General features: G+C 41.1%; 1 protein-coding gene across 11 annotated transcripts in view; it reads right to left on the reverse strand.

Moving 5' to 3' along the window:
• Positions 1-19,962, reverse strand: part of ablim1b (actin binding LIM protein 1b) — a 58,334-nt gene that overhangs the window by 19,407 nt on the left and 18,965 nt on the right. For all 11 annotated transcript variants that reach the window (XM_066666273.1, XM_066666271.1, XM_066666269.1 and 8 more), the window contains exons 3-8: positions 14,057-14,240; positions 13,224-13,333; positions 7,800-7,926; positions 7,070-7,163; positions 1,210-1,297; positions 490-548 (exon numbers count right to left, since the gene is read on the reverse strand). In XM_066666273.1, the coding sequence (XP_066522370.1) occupies positions 490-548; positions 1,210-1,297; positions 7,070-7,163; positions 7,800-7,926; positions 13,224-13,333; positions 14,057-14,240 (662 nt within the window). The remainder of the gene's footprint in view (positions 1-489; positions 549-1,209; positions 1,298-7,069; positions 7,164-7,799; positions 7,927-13,223; positions 13,334-14,056; positions 14,241-19,962) is intronic.

Genomic DNA, 19,962 nt, shown 5'->3' on the forward strand with positions numbered 1-19,962 from the left:
TTGCTTCAGGATGAAGCAGGACAGTGAGGTTAGCTGGAAGCAAGGGGGCAACAAGACACTGCAAACCTGCAGCTTTCCTTGTGACCACTGAGAGCCACTGCTGTCTACCACCTTCTTACACTGAGAGTGACACTGAGACAGTGGGAAAAAGATATCAAAAGGGGAGGGCTTTCTCTCCAGATGTTTCCGCTTTGCCTACAGAAGAGAAGCAGAACAGAAAGGACATACACTGATACGCAGTGACACGTAAACACACACACTGCCCATAGCCACAGCACCAGACACCGAGAGACAGACCCAACAACTCAATAACAAACTTAAAGAGACAACACAGAGGGGGAGAAGGAGGTGGGCCCTCTGCTACTGAACTGAGGACAGAAGTAAACAAAGAGATGAGTCAAAGTAAAAGAGGAGAAGAAAGGCTGAGAAGAAAGGGCCTGCTTTGGGTGTGTGAGGTATATTCGGTGTGTGAGAAGGGATGACACGTACCTTGTATTTCTCTTCTACTCTGGTGTTGCTCTTACAGTCTGGATGCCACACTGTAGAGCCTGAGGAGAAAGGCAGAGATTAATTATGAATTATTAGTTATTTTCATGCAGCTATGTTACTGTTATTAATATTCATTCATTCATTCTTTCATTTATTCATTCATTGCCTGAAATCACTTATCCAGTTCAGGGTCGCGGTGGGTCCGGAGGCCACCCGGAATCCTTGAGCAAAAGGCAGCAACACACCTTCGCAGGGTGACACACACTCACACATTCACTCACACCTATGGAAACTCCTTAGTTAGCAATCCTAATACCAATGTGTGTTTGAGGGAGAGAAAGAGAGAGAGAGAGAGAGAGAGAGAGAGAGAGAGAGAGAGAGTGTGAGTGAGTGAGAGAGAGAGAGAGTGAGTGAGAGTGAGTGAGAGAGAAAGAGAAAGAGAGAGAGAGTGAGAGAGAGAGAGTGAGTGAGTGAGAGAGAGAGAGAGAGCGAGCGAGAGAGTGAGAGAGAGAGAGAGTGAGAGAGAGGTAGAGAGAGAGAGAGAGAGAGAGAGAGAGAGAGAGAGAGAGAGAGAGAGTGAGAGAGAGAGAGAGAGAGCAGTGCTGAGAGGTGTCCATCACAAGTATCCATTCATATAACACTGAGAACATCTCTCAGGGCGCTTTAACAATGTGAGCGTCAGGTGGTTCTGTTTTGCAGATTTTCAACTGCTTCACTCACCTTGCAGGTACATCTCCTCCCCCTCCGTGAACATCTGGTTGCACCGGCTGCATCGTGCACAGCTGGGGTGGTAATGTTTATCTCCTGCCTGCAGGGCCACAGAGAACAAAAGCCAGAAGAAGTCATCAGAGAGAAAATAGGGCTTGTGAAATAAAAAATAATCCCTTCATACATTTGCAGGTTTACAGTGGACACACACACACACACACACACACACACAGTGATAGTGTTTGTAATGTAGTGATGTCCAGGTATAAATATAGGTCTTTGGGAGAAGGAACAGGTGTGCTGTCTGTTTTCCTTTTCCACAAACCTGCTCATCGCCCCCCCCTTCTCTCTCTCTCTCTCTCTCTCACACACACACACACACACACACACACACACTCTTTCAACTGTTCTATATGAGTGGTCTTCCTCAGTGAATAGGACTCTGTATAAAGCTGCAGACTCACTGATAACACTGCATGCTTTGCCGGGTCAATTTACCCAAGCACAGAAAATGCCCTGACCTCTGAATGGAATCTTCACGAACAAGGGCAAAACACACACACACACGCACACACACAAACACACACACACAGAAATGTCAGCTGACGTATAAGCTATAAAAAAGTTTAATAGAAGTTTTCATGCATTCATTTATTGTCATTAATTGCTTTATCCAGTTCTGGGTTGTGGTGTCCGGAAGCCTTCCCGGAATCACTTGGCACACTGCTGAAACACACTCTGGACAGGAGAGGGCCTCACACACACTCACACACTCACTCACAAATCACATATAGAGACACTTTTGAACAGACAATCCTCTACCAACATACGCCTTTGTACGGTGGGGGGAAACTGGGGCACACGGAGGAAACCCACACAGACACTGGGAGAACCAAATATTCACTAGAAAATAAATTAATGAAGAGTGGTCTCTGACTTCTACAGAGCACTGTACATCGACCAACCAACACACACACACACTGAAGGGACCCCTGATGTCCCACAGTAAGGAACTCTGTAGCTCTGTTTTGGGTTCGGCTCAGTGTGAAGTGCTCTGGAGGGTGAGCAGAGAAAAAACAAAAAAGCAATTCTGGAAGTGGTTTAGTCGGCTCCAGTGCAGGGAGAGAAGGTGACATCTTCTCTAAGACAGCTCAATCTAACAGGTCAAGGTTTAGTTTATTTCACTTCACAAGACTGTGTGTGTGTGTGTGTGTTTCCAGCTGAGTGGACACTGGGCAGTGCTGATGTTTCACAGCTGTAAGTCATCTGTGGTTCTGTCCTGTCATCCTTCTGTTTTGAATCAGCTCAGGGAATGCTAAGGAGCTCTCTCTCTCTCTCTCTCTCTCTCTCTCTCTCTCTGTCTCTTTTACTCTGTATATATCTGACACCTCACTATCTCCCTATGTCCCTGTAAGTCTCTCTCTCTCTCTCTCTCTCTCTCTCTCTCTCTCTCTCTCTCTCTCTCTCTCTCTCTCTCTCTCTCTCTCTCCCTTCTGTCTCACTTTGTCTCTTCTTTCCATCAGCTGTCATCCTCTTCTTTCAATGTATTTCTCTTTTCAACACTCTCCCAACACACTTTCATTGTTCTCCAAAATACTCTCCATCTTTCTTTCCTTCCTGTCTCTTTTTCACTCCTTTTCTCCAGGCCTTCTGTCATTCCCTCCCCTCATTTTCCCCTCATTTTCCTCTTAAACAAGTGCTCCGCCCCTTAATTGCACATTTTGTTTTCATTTCTAAATTCCCTGTGTATACAGCCGCTTAGCAATTTGCATTACATCATCCTTCAAAAAACTCAGACAGAATAAAAAAACACACACGCACACACGCACACACACACACACACACACACACACACACACAAACACACACACACACACACACACACGCACACGCACACACTGACGCCAACGCTGTCCCATCAACTGGTGGAGTTTTAATTGAGATTGTGCCGAGGGAATCACCTCCAGTCTTTTGGCCGTTATCCCGCGACCCTCCTCTTTGCTGAACTATGAGGCAATGCTGCAGAAATGTGTGATTTCACACAGATGTGACCTCGCCTTGCCATGGCAACCAGCCCATGCAACAAGCTTCCTGTAAACAAACGCCACTGGCAACAAGGGGACATACATTCTGCTACTCTCCCTCCAGCAGGACAGCTATCAAGTCTTCCTTATTGCATCACAGAACACAGCTGTATCAGGGGAGAACTGGGTAAAAACAAAAAGATCTGAGTGTCTGGTTCAGGGAGAGAGAGAGGAAGAGAGAGAAGGAACGTGTAGAAAGTGTGTGTGTGGTGGGGGGAGACGGACGACAACGGGAAAGCTCCAGTTCCAGATGGTAGGGTGTGGAGAGAATTGAGAGCCAGAGAGAGGGATTGAGAGGGGCAAAAAATAAGGGCGAGGGGGAATAATGACTGCAAGAGGAAGAAAAAAAGACCAGCAGAAAGACAAGGCCCTTAGAAACAGCACAAACATGCCTGAAGTCATGCTAAGAGAGGAGTGACTGCACTCTTTTTAGCTGAGATAAAGTTATGAAGCTCTATCCTTTTAAATAACACACTTTCACTGCTCCATATCTCAGTGCTGGGGTTTTATACCCATACAGGCACTGTACATGGCAAACTTCATCTGCAGAAGTGTCTGCAAACTGTGAACATGCAGTGCTCACATATTATACATATTATACATATTAATATATATTTAATATATGGTACCTCTACTATAAAAACCATATGGGGAATATATATGTTCTTATACCCTGACACTGTATAACACACACCTGTATGTGTGTATATGTGTATGTGTGTGTGAGTCAGGGGAGATGCTCCATTGTTTTATATGAGACATATTAGTTGTTTTTTTAGTTTGTGAGCCACAGAGCAGCAGTTCTACAATCTGCGTCATCACACTCCCTCATGCACCTGTGTTCCTCTCTCTGGTACAGAACAGAACAGGACAGGACAGGACTATTCACATTAACTTTGGTCAGGACGTCTTTTCTAAAGTATATGGATGCTCTCATTTATTCTGACTTAATTCTGGTATTTTTTCAGATTAATTTTTCCTTTTTTCTATTTCTGTATAGTCTTTGGTTTGGTAGAGTTTTAGTCATTCAGTCACACACACACACACACACACATTTTGGACCACATTGATCATATTGATCCATCCCTCATGAAATGTTCACACGATGTAAAAAAGCAGCTAGCCATTTCCGAAGAAAATGTGTCATGTTCACGGGTCTTGTTTGGGTTGGGATCATAATTTCAGAGCTCAATAGAAGCTCTAACCTTTCTGCTTTTTCTCTGCAGAGTTCATACAGACTCCTCCACACTCCCTGCGCATGAACATGAATAAAGAGGTGCACAAGTGGAGCTGACACTGGCCTTCTGGCTGTTGAGGAACCGAGCACCGATACGTCGGACTGAAATGCCAACACAGAGAGCAGACTATACAAAGCCTGCTGGAGATAAATAAAGGATAATCTCAACTATCACACATAGCCTCCTGCTCTCCTTTGTTTCTGTGCCTGTGGGGGTGGTAACAGCAGATCAACCATCTTTCTCTTGTAAACACTGTCAAACTTCAGTTAAAGAAACTGCTAAAACGTTCTCTTCCGTGTGTGACCCAAGTAATCGTAAATAAACATTAAGACTCGGTAGCTCACGAATCCTTATCCATTAATCATGAACCTAGCTTTGAATTTAAGCCTTGTTTGTGATACGCTATGTTTGTTTTGTCTGCAGAATTCTGGGGCTGAATAGATTCATCTCTGTGCTTAAAAAACTTCAGCCAATATTCATACAATATCCTCTCTCTTCTTTCCTAACTTGATACAGGAATGCACAAGGGCTTTGTGGTCTTCAAGGCCTTCCTCTTCTGCCTTGGAGGGAAGTTCTATACATATCTACTGTGACGTATATGGAAGCATCTGCTGCTTTAAATCTCCCGTGGTCACACAGTGATAAAATTCCACTGGCCCTTTCAGCACCATATGTGGAAGCACGAATTCCTCTGAGATACAATGTCACCACAACTGCTTCACACGTTGGGTTTGTGTTCCACAGAAAAACAGCACTTCCTCAAACTTCCTATAGAACCGTGTTTGTGAATGAGTGTGAGTGTTAATAACCTATTAAACGTATAAAAAAGCATCACATGTAAATGTACAAAATAAAGGGTCTCTCTTAAAAGATGTGTGGTAGGTGCTGTATTTTTTTAACACTTAAAGTTCTTCATTTATTTACAAAAATGCTTCCCTAAGAAACAATGCGCTGAACAGGTATGTAGGAGATCAGACATGGTTACTCTGTCACTTTAAGAACCATTTTTGGCACGCCAGTGCTTCCTCTACTTTCTTCAATTACTGATACAGATACTCCAGAGGACTCCAATTACATTCTAAAACAGAGTATAGCCAATGAAGATTAATACACTGTGAACATTTAAAAAAAGAGCTTAATAAACACCAATGGGTTCCTCAAACACTGATACAGAACGGAATGCTATCACACAAACAAGCATTATCTACTCACATTGATTTCATTCTGAATCTTAGCTTCACATCAACGCTATCCCTGCTTTTTACATATTTCAAATGGGTGCAGAAGGTGAGGGTGTTCAGCCCAGCGCTGCCAAAAACACAGCATCCAGCCAGCCTCATGTTTCCCTCAAATATGTGATGCATCAAGCTTAATCCAACACACTCAGAGCACATTTTAACCTCCTCAACAACCTTGCATTCGTATCCCACCTCACATTGAGTGACGACACATCCAGAATACTGCAGCAGACAGACAATATATCAACACATCTGGATATAAGTGACTACTTGACTGTAGTAGACTGGCATTCCAGAGATCTGACCCTCTTACCTTAGGCAGGCTGCTAGTGTGGACTCCCAGCCTTGCGATGTAGGAAAACACACTTTCTGTAATGTTCTGTTTCACTCTGAATTCCCTCAATCTGTCCCTCAGACTTTTTTTCCTGAGATCTCTCTCACTCTCTAACTCTCCATCCATCTCCCCCCTCCCTCATGTTCTTCGACCTATCAGAGGGCCCCGGCCTCAGGCTGCTCTCTGTACAGTTGTAGGGTGGGACTTTGGCATTTGGCCAGCAGCGCTGCCTCTTGTTCTGTGCTCTTTTTCTCTAAGGGCCAGTGGTGAGGTCGTGAGAGCTCTGGATGTTTCAGAAAGGCCAGTGCAGCTATGTCACGCTGGGTGCTGGATGATGATTGCAACATTGGTACATGTGTTGTGTTCTGCTGTGTTCCATGTTTGTGTATAAGAGGTCAGACTTGCTCTTGATGCATCCAGATGCTGCTGCAGATGTTGATTACCAGTGCAATTACAGAAACAAAATGAATGGGAGGAAGAATGCAGTCGCCACACTAACAATTCACAGGCCAGGTACATATTTAAAAACACAATTAAGGTCCAATACTTTCCCTAATTTTCTGCATGAGACATAATGTAAACCAGTGTAAATGATGTAAACCAAGTGATCTTCTGTGTTTTGATGTGAGCTTGCAGAGAAATAACTGATTCTAATTGTGATATGACCCAAATGATTTGATCTTTAAAGAAGATCACAAGAAATAAACAACAACATAAAGTATGTCTTGTGTTTAACAAAACTATGAATGCACCTCCTCATCATGAGAAGTTCATCACTGTTATGCAGCCACCATTCCCTTTTTTCCACATTTTAGATCAAATTTTAAAAGTGGTCCCCCAGGCATTGCCCCCTGGTTCCAGCACCACTCTAAAACATTCTGGCATTTGGTGGAATTCTTCTTTAATCTCTACTTTAATCTCTACTCTACACTGCAGTTTTTGATGGGTGTGTAGGACAGCGGCAAGCCAGTCACTCACCTCCAAGACTTTCCCTGTTATAAACTGATGACAGGCCTCACACTGCACCCCGAAGTGGATCTGGTAATCTCTCTCACAGTATGGAGCGCCATCCCTGAAAAACAGAGGAGTGAGCAAATCAAGACGATATATAATACAACAAGTCAATTCTTCAAGCATAGAATTGTAATATACAGAGAATATGTCTACATTTTAACAAAGTGCCATATTTTCCAGTCATTAAATCAATAGGTGCAAAACAAAGATGGCTCCTTTTTTATTCCAGAGGTAACACGTAGTCAAAAATAAAACAGACAGAAATAGACTTAAATAATTCTCTAAAGTAATATCTACTTAAAAGGTCCTTTCAGAAAAAACATTACTCAAAGAATCCTTTTTTGGCACCTATTGTTAAAAGTGTGTGTGTGTGTGTGAGAGAGAAAGATAGAAAGAGAGAGAGAGAGAGAGAGAGATACAGAGAAACAGAGATAGATAGAGAGAAAGAGAGACAGAGAGAGAAAGATAGAGAGAGAGAGAGAGATACAGAGAAACAGAGATAGATAGAGAGAAAGAGAGACAGAGAAAGAGAGAGAGGCAGAGAGAGAAAGAGAGAGAGAGATAGAGACAGAGATAGAAAAAGATAGAGAGAAAGTGAAACAGAGAGAGAAAGAGAGAGAGAAAGAGAGAGAGAGAGATACAGAAAAATAGAGAGAGAGAGAGAGAGAGAGAGAGAGATTTTAGCTGTACTCACTTGCTGATGTACTCTCCACTAAGTACTTTGCCACAGGCTTTGCACTTGAAGCAGCCAAGGTGCCATTGTCTATCCAAGGCCAACAGAGCCTGTCCATTCTTTATATCCCTCCCACAGCCTGCACAGTCTGCACAGTTAACACACACACAAACACACACACTTCATTAATCTGTGCTGCAATAGATGATATAATCATCAAAAACCTTTACTTTACTAAAGAGGCTAAAACGTTCTAAACTTTTTTTTTGTAATTGAATGAATAGAGATATTACTCCAAGTATCTTGGAGCTCTTTTTTGAAATGATAAAGGCCAGTAAAATCTGTGATCACAAGCATAAACATATACTCATGTGTACATTGTAGCCACTAGGTGGAGGTGTGTTATTACACAAACCCAGCAGTCCAACAGCCAGTGGTATCACACCACACCTGACTCAATGACTCACTATTTCACAACACAATTCACAGCAACAGCTCCTGATACCATAAAACCTATTCATCTTCTGGTGGAAACACTCCTCCTGGAAATGTGTCATTACGTTCACTGGTGAATCATCATTTTATTTGCTGGCCTTGACTAAGCCACTGTATACCAGGGGTTGGTTCTATAGATACACGAGCATTAGCACCTTCCTGTTAAGAAGCGCATCCTTCCCCATGAGGAATATGGTGGAATTAAATGTGCATGCTTAATGTGAGTAAAGGTTGGACTCTAAAAATAGCTCAGGATTGTCATCTTGTATTTACATCCGTTGGCTGAGGTCCCGAAAGCTTTTTAAAAAGGCTGGAGCACAAAAACACATGCACACACACACACACACACACACACACACACACACACTGCCAGAGACTGATGGCGCAGAGGTTTTGATGAGATGGAGCAAAAATCAAAGAGCATCACATTCATCTATTGCATATTCCAATCCGTGTAGATCCTTCTATCTTCTAAAACACACATTAGTGTGGAATAATGAATTTACATTATTCAAATGTCTTTTTAAATCTGAATTTATTAACAAAGTTCATTCACAGAGTAACTTTTAACAATTTGGTTTTATGCTTGGTGTGACCTTAGGCAACAATATGGTCCAACATCAAATGGCTTCCTTCTCCCTAAAACGTGTACAACATGTGGCATAATGGTTTTCAAAATAAAACACTGCACTACGGCTAAAAATGAGAAATGGACTTCACAGGTAGCCAACTGGTATTCATCAATATTTAATATTTAATATTGACCTAGCCTGCAAAAAAAATAAAATAAAATGAAATAAATAAATAAAATAAAAAAGAAGTTTTCCTGCAGGCTAGGTGTAACGCTTTATGTGTAACATGGAAGCCATTCCTTTGTTTATTCCTGTTGTAGCCTGTGTTTTTGTCCTTATACATACATCTAATCTAGCAACAGGAATGCTAGAACTAGAGTGTGTGAATAATAAAATATTTATACACAGCATCATCAAGATAAAAAGTCTGTAGGTGAAACACAGTCTCTATGTTACAATGCGTTCCTCATACATCAAACTGAAAAGTCTATGTTTTTATGTAAAATTCTAGAATATATTTGTTGCCCCACGGCAACAGCAAAAAGTAAACAAATTCACTGCGAATAAAATGTACAATAATAAACATTCATTCGTACATTCATTATCTGTAACCGCTTATCCAGTTCAGGGTCGCGGTGGGTCCAGAGCCTACCTGGAATCATTGGGCGCAAGGCGGGAATACACCGTGCCAGTCCTTCACAGGGCAACACAGACACATTCGCTCACACACTCATACCTACGGAACCTTTTGAGCCGCCAATCCACCTACCAAAGTGTGTTTTTGGACTGTGGGAGGAAACCGGAGCACTCCTCACAGACAGACACCTAGAGCGGGACTCGAACCCACAACCTCCAGGTCCCTGGAGCTGTGACACTACCTGCTGCAACACCGTGCCGCCCACTAAATAAACAGCAAAAAGTAAATAAATAAACTGCCACAGGAAACAGATAACACCGCTATATTTCCGAGTTGATGATTATGTAGGTAAATTCATTTCCAGACTCCAAAAATATTCTATAAATAAGAGTGTATTTATATCAAGGCTGGATTATGACAGTTGTAGATGTCCAATAACACAAAATACTGTGAATTGATATTATAAGGAAATCGTGTACATAGGAGCAAACACTAGACACACGTTTGTTTATAGAGTACTAGAGAAAGTAAAAAAGAAGTGAGAGAGAGTGAGAGAGAGATAAATTGTCATAGCTTTCAAGGAGACCTGTGCTCTCTTGTTCTGTCATGAGACATATCAAAGGCTCAGTATTCTCAGAACTGAATTTAGAAGTCTATAAAAATGTCTGTGAAGACTCTGCAGAGTGCACAAAATTCACCATCCACCAGAAGACACAGAATTCACAGTCAGCAACGTCCAAAACACAGTGTATCAGTATCAGGACCAAACGATTTCATCAGTCATTCAATCCCTGCATCCGAAATGACCAATGATCAGCTAAGAATGATATAAAAAAATCATTTAGAGGTTCAACTGAAAGCAAGGCACACAAGGGTACGATTACTAGCTCACACTCTTTAGCCAAGACAGCAACCACTACAGGTCACACATTCTTCAGAGGCATTATTTTTAATCTGATTCTGCCCATTGCACCCATTAAGTGTAATGAGCAAACGCCAACATCCAATTCCAATGAAGTCTGAATGTCTAAATGAGGACTCAAATAAAAGAACAAAGAACAGTGTAAGGCATGACACAGAGAGGCTCCATGCCTTAAAAAATCTTAATGGACAACCAAATGTGCAGAACTTAATTTAGAAAAAAAGCCGGTGCCGAGCGGCCGGAGAATTTTAGTGAAAGAGACAGGAGCGGTATGCGGAAATCTGAGGGGAAAAAGAAACTATTCAACAGCTCTGTAATCTCTCTCTCTCTCTCTCTCTCTCTCTATCTTCTCTCTCTCTCTCTCTCTCTCTCTCTCTCTCTCTCTCACTCTCTCTCTCTCTCGCTCTCTCGCTCTCTCGCTCTCTCTCTCTCGCTTTCTCTCTATCTTTCTCTCTCTCTCTCAGTTATTTAAGTTCTCCCTCACTCTCTAAGTTCCAGGGGCCCTACATCTTAAATTACCCTGCAACCCCCCTAATCTACCACAGAAGGATGAGAAACTTCCTCTGAGTGAGAGATTAAGAGAGAGAGAGAGAGAGACAGAGAGAGAGAGAGAGAGAGAGAGAGAGAGAGAGAGAGAGCTGTTCTCTGGTTGACAGCACAAAAGCAGAGCCACAGCCAGCTTGAATAACACTGCAGGAAGCCAGAAGATTTTTTTTAAACCTTATTTAAAAAAAAAAACGATTCAAAAAATATCTTTTCAGATTACTGGCTTTCTTTGTAAAAAATAAGCCTTTTCTGATGTTGTGGCCAGAAACTAACATGTGCAGTACATCATTCAAAGATGGTGATCAGAGCGGACAGTTTCTGTTAAACTGAGGCTTGGTATTTTGATTCTCGGATATGACTCATAATTCATCATTAGAGCAAAAGACTGTCAGTCATTTTCAGCCAGAATGCCTTCAAAAAGAGGACTGAGGACTACTACATAAACGAGTGCTACACGTCTTCATAAACAACAATAACGATGGATTCCTTTTACCAAAGAAAGCACGGTAATGTCATTTTTTGTGAGAGACAGAGTCTCAAAATATCTGTTTAATTTATATAAATTTTCCCAAATTCCCAGTCATAACTAGGCTATACATACCAGCATTACAAAACAGATATTCAGTATTCAATAGAGAATAACGCCATATCAAGTGTTTGTGTCTATTAGTTAATACAATTTGTGGCCAAAAGTTTGTGGGCAGTTATTTCCCCACTTTGCTGCAGTGGGGACCAGACATTACACTAGATGCTGCAACATTTCTGTGAGAATTTGCTGGGAATGAGCCAAATAAACATTAGTGAGGTCAGGTACCGATGTTGGATGATCTGTTCTGGACCATACAACATCTCTATAACTCCAGAGATCACATAGGACCACTGCTCACACAACCCAGTGATGGGAGGTTTTAAACTCCAGTGGCGCTTGGCATTGAACATGATGATTTAAGCTCACAGAAAGCTGCTCTAGAATGTCCTATTTCCTTTCATCCTATGCTTTCTGTGTGCAAAAGCTTGCAAATTCACAAATTATAAGGGATTTTTCCACATTTTTGGATATAAACTGTACATTACTACAAGATCAATCTGGACAGGACGGTAGGAGGCCAGGTAACAAAAAAATCCAACTTAGAATTATTGCTGTGGATAGACACATATCCCATTGGCTTCAAATCTCATCAGAAATCAGGTAAATCACAGTGATTATAGGTCCTATAAAACAAATTAAACTCAAGCAGGGTCTATAACAAAATCTTTCTCTAAATGACTGGCCTTGAGAGCTGTACTGATGAATGGAGATTAACAGGAAAAACATTGCTTTCTAGTGCACATACTCACACACACACACACACACACACACACACACACACACACACGTCTTAGTGGTTTCAAGGTACATTACATAGACCTCCATTCACTTCCTGGATAATTACTATACTTAACCTTAAATACAACAACCTGAACTGTTACAATAAAGGGTTATATTCTACTCCTTTTCCACAAGTTATCACACTTCTGGGTTCCTAATAAAATGTCTGATATTTGCTTTGGTCAAAATACTACAAAGACCAAACAGCACAGCATCTCTCTCCCACTGTGTATACAGCTCTGTTCAGTCTGGTTCTCTGTCTTTTCTGTTCGTTTATTTGCTGTATTTAATCAGTACTCTTATTTCTTCCGTAGATGTTAACGGTAGCTCGTTGCTGATTGGATCATAAATGGCCACTGCAACTTTAGGGTGTTGCACCCTTAGGATTGGAACAATAGAAATTATGTGGCTGCAGGTAAGAAGAGAGTGAGTGAGCCCTATGTGAAGCTCTAATGGATTGGCATAGGATATTTTACATCTTATCTTGTGTATGATTATATATACTCTGTACTTGTTGTGCACATTTTACTTGTGTATGATTCACCTCCTATTTGCACCCTCAAATAAACACAGGTCCAGTGCTATGACTGGAGATACTCAATCACCTGCACTCTATATACGACAATGCACAAAATCAGAACAACACGTTTTATCCCATACCAGACTTAGACAAGTCACAAAGAGACATACTGGGTTGTTTATTTCACAGTTTGCTGTTGGCAGGAGCTCCAGAATAATATTCACTGGCTTTGAAAGTAGAGTAACCTGAACACGCCTGGACCTTAAAATATAATCATTAACAATTTGGGACACAGTTTTTTCCCTATAAAGAAGTACCACAATGTGAGTGTGTGAACAGGTTTGGTCCCCACACACACACACACACACACACAGAGTGACTCACTACTGGAAGCACTGATGTCTTTTGGAGGGGGTGACATTGGCTGGACACAACGCTGGCAGAGACAGTCTTTTCCATTAAAGGTGACACGGTCTCCAGCAGGAAACGGTCGTCTGGAGCAAAACAGGGGGCACAAAGGTTAAACACAAAACTCATACACATCATACACACACACACACACACACCGCAATTTACTACCAACAACCAAAGGGCAATCTTCCACACTCAACACTACTATCTCACTGTAAACACATTAATGCTGCTTTACACAATCTAACATTAACTGATGATGATACACTGTTTTAGCATTAGGATATATGACTCGAATATGACAGACGGAAAACATTTTATGTATTTATCTTAGCCTCTGCAAAATGTGGACACTGAATACTTTTAAAGAGAACATACACTGTACTGTATGTCCAAATGTTTGTAGACATCTCTTCTAATGAATGCTTTCAGTTACTCATTTCCGTTACAGCATTCTATTGGACACACACAGTGTATATGATCTCTATAGGTAAGCACTAGCGCACCTTAGACCACCATGCTACATGCCCATAAACAAAACTAGGCTAAAGTTCTTCAGTGATATAACACCATCTAGTAGCTTTGGGATGTGGTGGAACGGCGTTTGTGACCTGGAAATAATAATCCAAAATCAGTATGTGACCTCATTAACCTTAATGTGGCCATTAAAATGCAGAGACTGTTACTATTACAAAGAAGGTACAAACTCACTATTGACCCATCCTTCAAAAGAACCATTAGATGACCATTGTGTGCCTAAGAATTCTATGTCATATAGTGTATATATGTGTTTATTGTGCTCATACTTGCAGATGGTACAGACAAAGCATGCCGGGTGGTAGGTCTTCCCTAGAGCGGTCACCACTTCACCCTCCACAAAATCTCCACAGCCGTTACAGCGTGTCCCGTGCAGCCTCTGATAGTCCAGCGTGCATAAATACTCTCCATTCTTCATGAAGAATCCCCCCTGAGCCAGGTCACAGCCACACACTGCACATACAGAAGGAGAAAGAAAGAAATATGTAATTATTTTTACACTATGAGTTTTTACAGTCATTTTCGTAAAAATTCAAATTGCATAATTATGTACACAACAGTCACAGCTGAATAGTCATCATATATCTACAGGAACAACATGTTAAAACATTGTAAATACATTGCAACAAAATATTTTTCTACACAAAATAACTTTACAGTGAACAATAATTTAAACCTTGACCAAAACTTATATTGCATCTCCCACTCAAACACAAACAGAGCACAAACAATTGAGAATGTTAATTTCAACATATTGAATCTATTTGTGTCAATGTGCCATAAATGAAAACAAATTAATTCTGACTCTTCCTGGGCTGCTTCAAATGTGTCCACACCTAGCGACATGACTGTGGGAGGAAACCCAGAGCACCAGGAGGAAACCTGCCCAACCTTCTAATGCTTTCTACTCTCTATTTACAGTATTTTTCCCCACTCCACTCTAGTGATCTACTTGGCTGTCCACTAATATGTCCACAAAATGCTGATGCCAAATACGCACAAAGAAGGAGCTTTGGCCAGCTCAGGAATGTTTAAGCTACAGGCTTCATCTTTGGCCTGCCATTGAGATGGATATCCTTCTGCTTATTTAGAGCCTTTCAATATTCCCTTTTGTCCTTTCCTTGATCTCCAACCCCAAACCCACACATTGGAGCTTTCACTAAATAATGCTAGGATGTAGAGTAGAAGTATTTATAAATACTCTGACTCTAGCTCAGTGCTGTAAACTTGGTGAGCTCTGCAGACGTGTGTAGTGGTGTGTGGATTTGTGTAGGAGGCTTCATGGTTATAGCGTTTGACTTTCCATGTTGAATGATAACATCCCAAGATAGACACAATTCACTCCCTAAGAAAACATTCGGAAAAAGTTGAATAAATAAGAGAGTAACTTTGACCTGGATGTGGAAGCTCTGAGCCAGCTGCTCTGAGTAAAAGTCCTGAGGGGGGCTGAACTCATAACATACAGTAATAACACCTAATAATGCAGATGAAGAAACTGAATGTAATGGAGAAAAGCAGCCTTTCTTGCCAGAACAGGATACTATTGGATTAATAATGAGCTCAAAATGGTCTTTCACGTTACTGGCCAGCGCTGATGAACATGATGAAATTATGTGTTATAAAACGACACTAAGCTTTGAGACTCAAGGGGTTCAAAGCGACCATCTTCGTTTGACAATCTTTCCATTATTTGCAAGGAAATTGCCATGGCGACAGACAAAATGTGACAAGCAGGTGGCCGTGGCGACGGTTGTCATAAGCAGCAGAGGGGAGCTTGTGTAAGTGTCTATCTGGCTGGCTTTTGAATAACCTTCAGCCAGCATTCACAGCACCAAAGTCTCATTGTGAGAAATGTCATGACCATTACCCATGACACATACACATATGTACTATATATATTTATATATATACTTAAGTACAATCTTTACACAAGGAATAAATTCCAAGAGAATGGAATGCTTTGTACCTTGTGTTTTCAGGGTGTTTAATATAAAGTCCAAGTGCTTAATGTGTCAAGACTCTCAACTTTGTCAATGATGGCTAATGCTGGTCTCTAACAAAATAAACAGCACTCATTGATTTATAAAAAACTCACTAATTTAAGCCTGAGTGTGTCCATACAGTCTGTGCTCCATATTAAAAGCCCCATCCCCTCTCAATTTTTTTCCTTTGGTAGGCCTTGTTTTGATCATTTACATTAGTTTCTACAAAGTATGATAAATGAGAAGTGCTCCCACCCCAGCACACACACACACACAGATACTTAAGGACTAAAACACGTAAACCACAGCTCTCAAAGCTGCACAAAGCTCTTTGTTTCTTTTGGCAGAGTCAGGGATGTAATTACAGAGTTCTGATGGAAGCATGAGAGTTCAGGGGTTCTCTCTTAATTCAGGGTCATGTCATTCTCACTCAGCCCTCACTGACCATCAGAGCAGCTTCCACTTCCACGAACTGCTTCCAAGAACGGTGAAAAGAAAGTGAGCAATTCATTAGCGCTGGAGGAGAGAAACTAGAAAAATGGGGTGGCAGCAGAACAGCTTTGTGTGGCTCTGCCTATCTTTCTGCTCAGTTAGCCCAGTGATGTGCTTACTGCTGCTCATTTGCTCTATGTTATACAAGTCTTCACTCACTTCATTAAAATTTCACTGGATATCCCCAGAATGCTGCTACTTCTCTCAGCTCTGCTGCACTACACCATGCACGTTTTCCTGCACCTCTTTGTGAATCAAGGGCAAATATATTAATGTTGCACATGCATAACAATATGTTTCAAACAATCACAGTGCACCAAGAAATAACAGCAAAACAAATCAACTAAATCAAAGATGTATTTTGATTTTCACCCAGTTGTCTCCCAAATGAAGTCACTGAAAATTCCACCTACTAAAAAGAGTACTCCAAACACATAATGCTACCAAGCTGAGAAGTTGCAGGATGTGTTTCCTCCAGAGACATATGAAAAAAGCCAGTGCCACTTTCAAAGTGCTGCGAATGTGTCATTTGAGCTCAACATGCTTAAAGGAGAACGCTAATTGCCAAAATGTTTTATGGTAGCTAACAGATGTCTGCATTGGCTTGTGTGATGATGAATTATGGCAGGAGAGAAAGGGCTATTATCCCCCCAGAGAGTGAGAGAGAGAGAGAAAGTCCAATGAACTCTCCTTGACTACTGGCCAATAAGTGGGTCAAAATTGTTCTGGCAGTGCTGATGATAAACACAAAGACATTATCACAGTATCACTGCAATACTGCCCACCCATAGCATTCGTCTTATGTGAATGCCATGCTAACACCCAAAACATAATGACATAGGCATGTAGGACCATGTGGAAAGAAGCTTTGTTTCTAATTACTCCCTGTATGCCATAATGATCCACACAATTAGTCCAACTGCATGCCATGAGAAAAAGCCTTTGATGCCACTTTCCAAAAATGAGTGTAAATACATAGCCCTTAACTATAATACCATTTTATCCTGAAGCACTTTCTTGTTCTTCAACCAATGACCCTGACCAAACAAAGTCTAAATACAGCGCTTGGCATGAGAAGGCTCTCGGCATGCACCTTGGCTTTCAAAGCCCCTTCATTACCATCATCATCATCATCATCACAATGCAACGCAACAGTGTTATAGGCCTGTCCAACTCGATTAGCCTGGATGGCTCTCTGCTGACTTAGGGGGCTGTAAGCCGCACAGCAATGCAACACACTCCAGTCTGGTGTGTGCAAATCACAGACATGCACCAAAAATTCACTAAGACCTCACAGCTGAGCTTTCAGAACTGGTTTGTGTGGCAAATATGGCATGACAGGCTGTGACGCTTAAGTAAACAAGTTTTAACAGGGCCCTCGTAGTTAAACTGCTTCAAGATTATGTAGGTAGACTATGGGATACAAAATGGAGTGTTATATGTGTAGGACAACTTTAATTCTGTATGACTGAAATGTATGGGGAGCCTAAATAACTGTATGTAAATACACTTGGGGTATTTCATCATGAAACATGTATTTCATATGCATTTGTTGAATACATGAAGGGTCCAGAGTCTGGAAGCCAAAGACTCCTGTTATGTGGCAGACTTCTACAGAAAGTTAATCTTTTATGGGAAGGTCCACGGTGATCAGGAAGGTCGATTTAGGTCTGTTTGGGGTTTGGGAATGGCTGTACAACATGACTAGTTAGAGCAGAACCTGAGGTTGACCCTTGGTTAGACCCATAAGCACTGCTCCTCCCTACCATGTTTTAAAGCCTTTGAATTGCAGGCTTTCAGCGCACACATTAAAGCCAACTATCATAAAAGCTGACCACACATGTATTTGTCACTTGCCTCCATGGCAACCTGGTGATATAGAGCGAAGTTTGTGGTCAGAGCAGTAAATCAGTTATGATGGACTATTATACTATGAGCCATAACAGTTTTTACAAGAGACCAATAAGAGGAGGAGAATTATCAGAGGACACCGCTCGCTCTCTATGTGTGTGTGAATTAGTTTCTTCTCACAGTTGTTTTGTGTGTGTGTTTGAAGAGAGATTTGCAAAATGGGAGGAGTGCTGGTGTGAGTGTTTGTGACAGTGACAGCTGCCAGAAAAATCCACTCAACTATTTCTGTAAAGAATGTGTTCACTTATCAGCCAGGCCTCCAGTAACAGGACGTCCATCAACTCTACCACACTACAACCAGCTAACCCTCACACACAACCACACCACGACCCCCGTATTCTCCAGGTTTTTCCTGAAATAACAAGAATCAGCCAACACAGAAACAGATCAAATATTGCTCTATTAAAAGGGCCAATAAGTTGGCTGTCTCATTTACTATATATTAACAAACACACTGGACATCAAGGAACAGTCCTCTCTGAACTATAACATTAACAACTGGAATTATTAAAGCTGATGACAGTTATTTAAACAGACCACAAACCATAACACCCTCCAACTATGAAAAAAAGCTAATCGATATGATGTTTCTTCTACTCTTTAAAGACTTTTTAATGCAACAATCAACATAGCGACACTGCATCCAGTTAAACCTACAGCACTGACTATTAAGTTCACTGATTTGAGAGAAGGTAACAACATCATTGTCATTAAAGGTAACATTCATAACTAATAATAGCTGGCTTGTTTGTTCCTATTTATTTTCTATCTAGAGAACTGTCCCCTCCTCCTTTATGACTGCAGTTTTATAGTTAATACAATATAGATACAATATAGTTACTTCACAATCTTCAGTTACTTCCACTATCCTCATATAAACACAGAGTAACAGACCAACCAAGACCATGGCAGTGGCCTGCGAATACCTTATTCTCATATTACCCACACTCAGGGTAACCTGGGTATAAGAGCAACAATGCAGTAATGTAACCTCCTCTTCCTGTTGATAAAGCAGATGTCATTCATTCAAAAATGTGAACCTTATACCCTAGGGTTCAGTGACCAAGCATTTCATAAGTCTCATTACCTTCTCATAAATCAAGAGTGATGAGAACGGAAACATTATCAGCAGTGACCGGAGCGTGACAGGCCAAGAAATTAAATATCTTTGCTCTTATTTTAAAACTCTGTAACCTCTTTTTTTCTCACACAACTTGAAAATGCCAGCTGCACTTTGTATCATGGGAACATTTTTAAAGCAAAGGGACTAACTATGATGTAATAATGATTTACATTACCCTGTAAACTTACTATTGTGGAGATCTGACGTTTAGTTACAACAGCATAGTATGTCTACTTCTGTGTAACATGCAAAGCTAATTCTGTAGTTTCCTTTGGCATCAATAAAGTGCTCTTATATTACAATGTCACCATGAAAAACCAAACAAACACTACAACAACAAATAAACCTCCATCAGTTAATTTTCTGTAATCGCTTCATTCTGTTCAGGGTCACAGTGGGTCTGGGCCCTACCTGTAATCACTGGCCATGAGGCTGGAACACGTCCTGGACAGGGCACACAAGTAACTTTGTGGCATTTCCATTGGTTCCTTCATGATGAAAATGTCACAAAGTGTACAGACATCTGTCGTGCTATAATAATTTAGAACAGTAAAAACAGGCCAACGGAGAAAGGGATGATATAATAATTTAATTTTAAGCTTTAAATAACAAAGCTTCAGGTTTGTGACATCATCTTTTGTAGAGGACTGTGGGAGTGAGGTCTTGA

Source organism: Hoplias malabaricus, chromosome 3 (assembly GCF_029633855.1).
Source record: "Hoplias malabaricus isolate fHopMal1 chromosome 3, fHopMal1.hap1, whole genome shotgun sequence".
Taxonomy (NCBI): domain Eukaryota; kingdom Metazoa; phylum Chordata; class Actinopteri; order Characiformes; family Erythrinidae; genus Hoplias; species Hoplias malabaricus.